At 55.5% G+C, this 3,421-nt stretch overlaps 3 protein-coding genes across 3 annotated transcripts in view, besides 3 other annotated features; 2 read left to right on the top strand and 1 right to left on the bottom strand.

Moving 5' to 3' along the window:
- Positions 1-310, top strand: part of TraAM80_08706 (leishmanolysin) — a gene marked incomplete at both ends in the record, with an annotated part of 888 nt that extends 578 nt beyond the window's left edge. Inside the window, one exon of the mRNA XM_029385442.1 lies at positions 1-310. This exon is cut by the window's left edge and continues 578 nt beyond it. Within this exon, the coding sequence (XP_029234689.1) occupies positions 1-310 (310 nt within the window).
- Positions 311-537: 227 nt separating this feature from the next.
- Positions 538-566: a microsatellite.
- A 17-nt stretch (positions 567-583) lies between these two features.
- Positions 584-2,347, top strand: TraAM80_08705 (leishmanolysin; the record flags this gene model as incomplete). Its single annotated transcript, XM_029385441.1, has 1 exon — positions 584-2,347. One exon carries the CDS (start codon positions 584-586, stop codon positions 2,345-2,347), a length of 1,764 nt encoding a protein of 587 aa, XP_029234688.1.
- Positions 2,348-2,397: 50 nt separating this feature from the next.
- Positions 2,398-2,425: a microsatellite.
- Positions 2,426-2,753: 328 nt separating this feature from the next.
- Positions 2,754-2,784: a microsatellite.
- A 200-nt stretch (positions 2,785-2,984) lies between these two features.
- TraAM80_08704 (uncharacterized protein) lies at positions 2,985-3,421 on the bottom strand (the record flags this gene model as incomplete). Its single annotated transcript, XM_029385440.1, has 1 exon — positions 2,985-3,421. A coding segment is annotated over one exon (437 nt), but the record flags the coding sequence as incomplete, so codon positions are not given.

Raw genomic sequence — 3,421 nt, 5'->3', positions numbered from 1 at the left:
GGGTTTGTTGGTGGCGGTGGTCTCGCTGCGAGAGTTTGTTTTTTGTGGCCGCAGAGGGAAGGCATCTGCTGCGTGTGTCTTCTTGTGGTGGTGCTGCGTGCTACCGTTTATTTTGTATTGTTTTTATTGTTTTTTTTTCAATTTTGACGTTGCGCCGCACTCCTGCTTTAGTGCGCTGAGGGAGGTGGGGGCCGTGATGGGAGGTCCCGCCGGCATGCGCACTGCGTGTTGCTGCTGGCGGGGTTTGAAGGGGCTGGGCGGGGGAGACGGTAAGCGAGGTGGTTATGAATTTGTTTATTATTATTTTTGATTTATGCGGGTGCGTCCCACACTGCGGACTCTCCGTGCGGGTGCGGGTGCGTGTGGGTGTTTCTTCGGGCAGCGGCGAGTGTGCGATCGTGCAGTCCACGCGTTTGTCGGTGCGGCCTCAGTTTTGGATTGTCGCTGTTTTTTTGCGGGGTGCCCAACTGTGGACGCCGGCGTTGACTATCGTTGTATTCCTTTTTTGTTTTTTGTCCCGCGGAAAAGGTCTGCGCCACCACTACTACTGCTACTACTGCCACCACCAATAATGCCGCTGCTGATGTTCAAACGGAAGCAACACAGGCAGTTTCTTCGGGCGATGTGCCAGCCACCCCGCAGCATGCCGTTTCTATCACTGGCGGTGTTTTTGCTGTTGTTGGTGTGTTGCGCCGCTGGGTGCCTCGCTATCGATTCCACCCGGAAGCACCGCTGCGGGTTTGACGAGATGATGGGGAGGTGGCCGCCGGCGACTGCGGTGGTGCGTGACGTGCCGCGCAGAGGACAGGGCGAGATGCAGGCGTACACCGTCGCCGCACAAGGCGTGGGGAGTGAGTGGGCCCCGATCCGCATCAAAGTGTCTGCGAAGGATATGGACGATCAGTGGAAGCACTGCCTCCCAGGGAGGGTTTTGCGTCTCGTCGATGGCGACTGGCAGGAATGCACAGAGGACATGGTGTTGACGGAGGCGAAGAAGGACATTGTTTTGAAGCAACTCCTCCCGAGTGCAATTAAGATGCACACCGATCGTCTGTCTGTGAGGCCTGTGAGGGGTCCCATCCCCATACCAAATGATGGTATAGGGGCGTGCAGCGATTTCACCATCCCTGCCTGGCACCACACGATCGGCGTGAGCGGCGCCGACATGGTCCTTTACGTCGACACTCTTGTGAGTGAGGGGAGCGTTGCATGGGCGTCTTACTGCGCCACTTTGGAGGACGGACGTCCATACGCTGGCGTCGTGAACTTCAACCCCAAGTACATAAAGGCCACTCATGCAGACGTTGGTACTGCAGTGCACGAGATTGGGCACGCTCTTGGTTTTTTGAGCGATCGTTTTTGGTGGTTCAAGATGGTCTCCCAGATCCCTAATGTGCGAGGGAAAGAATATGTGTGGGTAATTTCCTCACCGAAGGTGAAGGAGCTGGCGAGGAAGTACCACAACTGCCCCACACTTGAGGGCATGGAGCTGGAGGACGGGGGTGGGGGAGGAGCTAGTCTGCAGCACTGGGAGGAACTCAGTGCACGGGACGAGTTGATGAGTCCTGGGAGCCGGATCGCTTATTACTCGGCATTCACGCTTGCTGCATTTGAGGACATGGGTGTGTACAAGGCTAACTACGACATGGCGGAGTCGTTGCGGTGGGGCAACAACTCTGGTTGCGGGCTGCTGGAAAATAGGTGCTTCACCAACGGCCACACCGACTATCCTGAGTTGTTCTGTAAACAGCCGTCGAATACACAAGGACTGCTCTGCACGTATGATCGTCTTTCTCTGGGGACGTGTGACCTAAAGTATCACTACAAGCCCCTTCCACCCCAGTTTCAGTACTTTGATGACCCCACACTTAGAGGTGAATCGAAGTATATGGATTTTTGTCCGTTTGTTGTTGAGCGTGCGGCGTATGAGTGTCTAAACGGTGACCCTAATGAGTTCCTTGGAAGCTTCATTGGCTCGAGCTCACGGTGCGTAAAGGGGGAGGGGCTTCTTTATGATTACCAAGAGATTGGCGATGTGTGCGTGAACACGCAGTGCAGTGGGAGTAAGCTGAGGGTGCAGTTCCTTGGCGACGACACGTGGCACGACTGCAATGAGGGCGAGACGGTTGCGCCGTCAGGGGGCAAATGGAGCGGGGGGAGCATCAGGTGCCCCAAATACACCGATGTATGCACAGCCTTCCGTAACACCTGGGCCCTTCCAATACCAGTCGTTGCCCTGCCACTGGTGAAGGATCCAAACCATGCAGACACTTCAGTTGCGGCTGTTGGTCTCAGTTCCCTTGCGATTCTCGCCGTGGCCGCCGCCGTGGTGATGACGCCTCTCTGAGCAGCAGCAGCGACTGGGCACTAAAAATATGTGGTGGGACAATAATGTGCATATATGTGTATATATATATGTATGTATCCGTGGACTGTGGAACCACGCAGTCAAGATGTATAACACGGTCATAATGCAACATACCCACACACATTAACTGCGCCTCGACGCTCCTTTTGTAAAGCAACTACAACTTCCGCTTTGTACTGCCACCATTCCTGCGGAAGACATGGAACTGATTTTTGTTTTATATTGTTTTTCTGTTTGTTTTTTGTGGGAGATATCATTCTTTCTTTGACTGTGCTCAAAGGGAAGGAGGAGAGCATATGTGTGTGTGCTGGTCGTCCCAATTGCTGCTGCTGCGCGTCTCCACTGCTCGGTGGACGTGTCCACGCTTCGGCTTCACTTTACGGGGTTTGTGTTTTTTTTTGTTTTTTTGTTTTTTTGTCGACTGTGCGTATTCCTCGCGCTCCGTGTTTGTCATTCCAATGCATTTCTGTTCCTCCGCCTGGCTGTGATTCGTGTTGATTTGCCGTCTCATTGCATCTTGAAGCTCTTTTTTTCTTATTGGCTTGTTTTTTTGCCGTGCATGTCCTCTGCATGTGTAGGAGCTAACACACACACACACACACACACACCGTGTCGCTCACGCTGTGAAGCGGTGTGAACCTTTGAGGACGCGTGCACGCACGAGTGTTCTGGTGGCGGTGGCCCTCGCCAACATGCCAGTGGCGCTCAAGCCGTGATGGTTTGGCCGCGAGAACGGGATGGAGGAGGTGCCGCTGTAATTTTGGTCAGTGCGGCCGCTACCCCGCGCTGCAGACAGAGGAGGGCTGCGTCTTCGAGTCCGTCGCCATCCTGTGGCACATCGCGCGTCTCGATCCGGGCGGCGGCCTCCTGCAAGGCTGAACATCGCCGGAGAGCGGACGGGCGGAGTTGCAGGCAGCTCCTGTGGTGAGGCCGGCCGACCGGTCGCGGTGCGGTGGTGGCGCGGTGCCTGGTGCCGGGGGATGCGAGGTGTCCGCGCTGCCATTGGTATGCCAAGGTTGGGGCGGGCATTGTGCCACCAGAGCGGGAACACGC

Source organism: Trypanosoma rangeli, assembly GCF_003719475.1.
Source record: "Trypanosoma rangeli strain AM80 chromosome Unknown Tra_15.4_contig_00452, whole genome shotgun sequence".
NCBI lineage: Eukaryota > Euglenozoa > Kinetoplastea > Trypanosomatida > Trypanosomatidae > Trypanosoma > Trypanosoma rangeli.
Note: the sequence above shows the minus strand (reverse complement) of the source record. Positions and strands in the feature narration are given on the sequence as shown.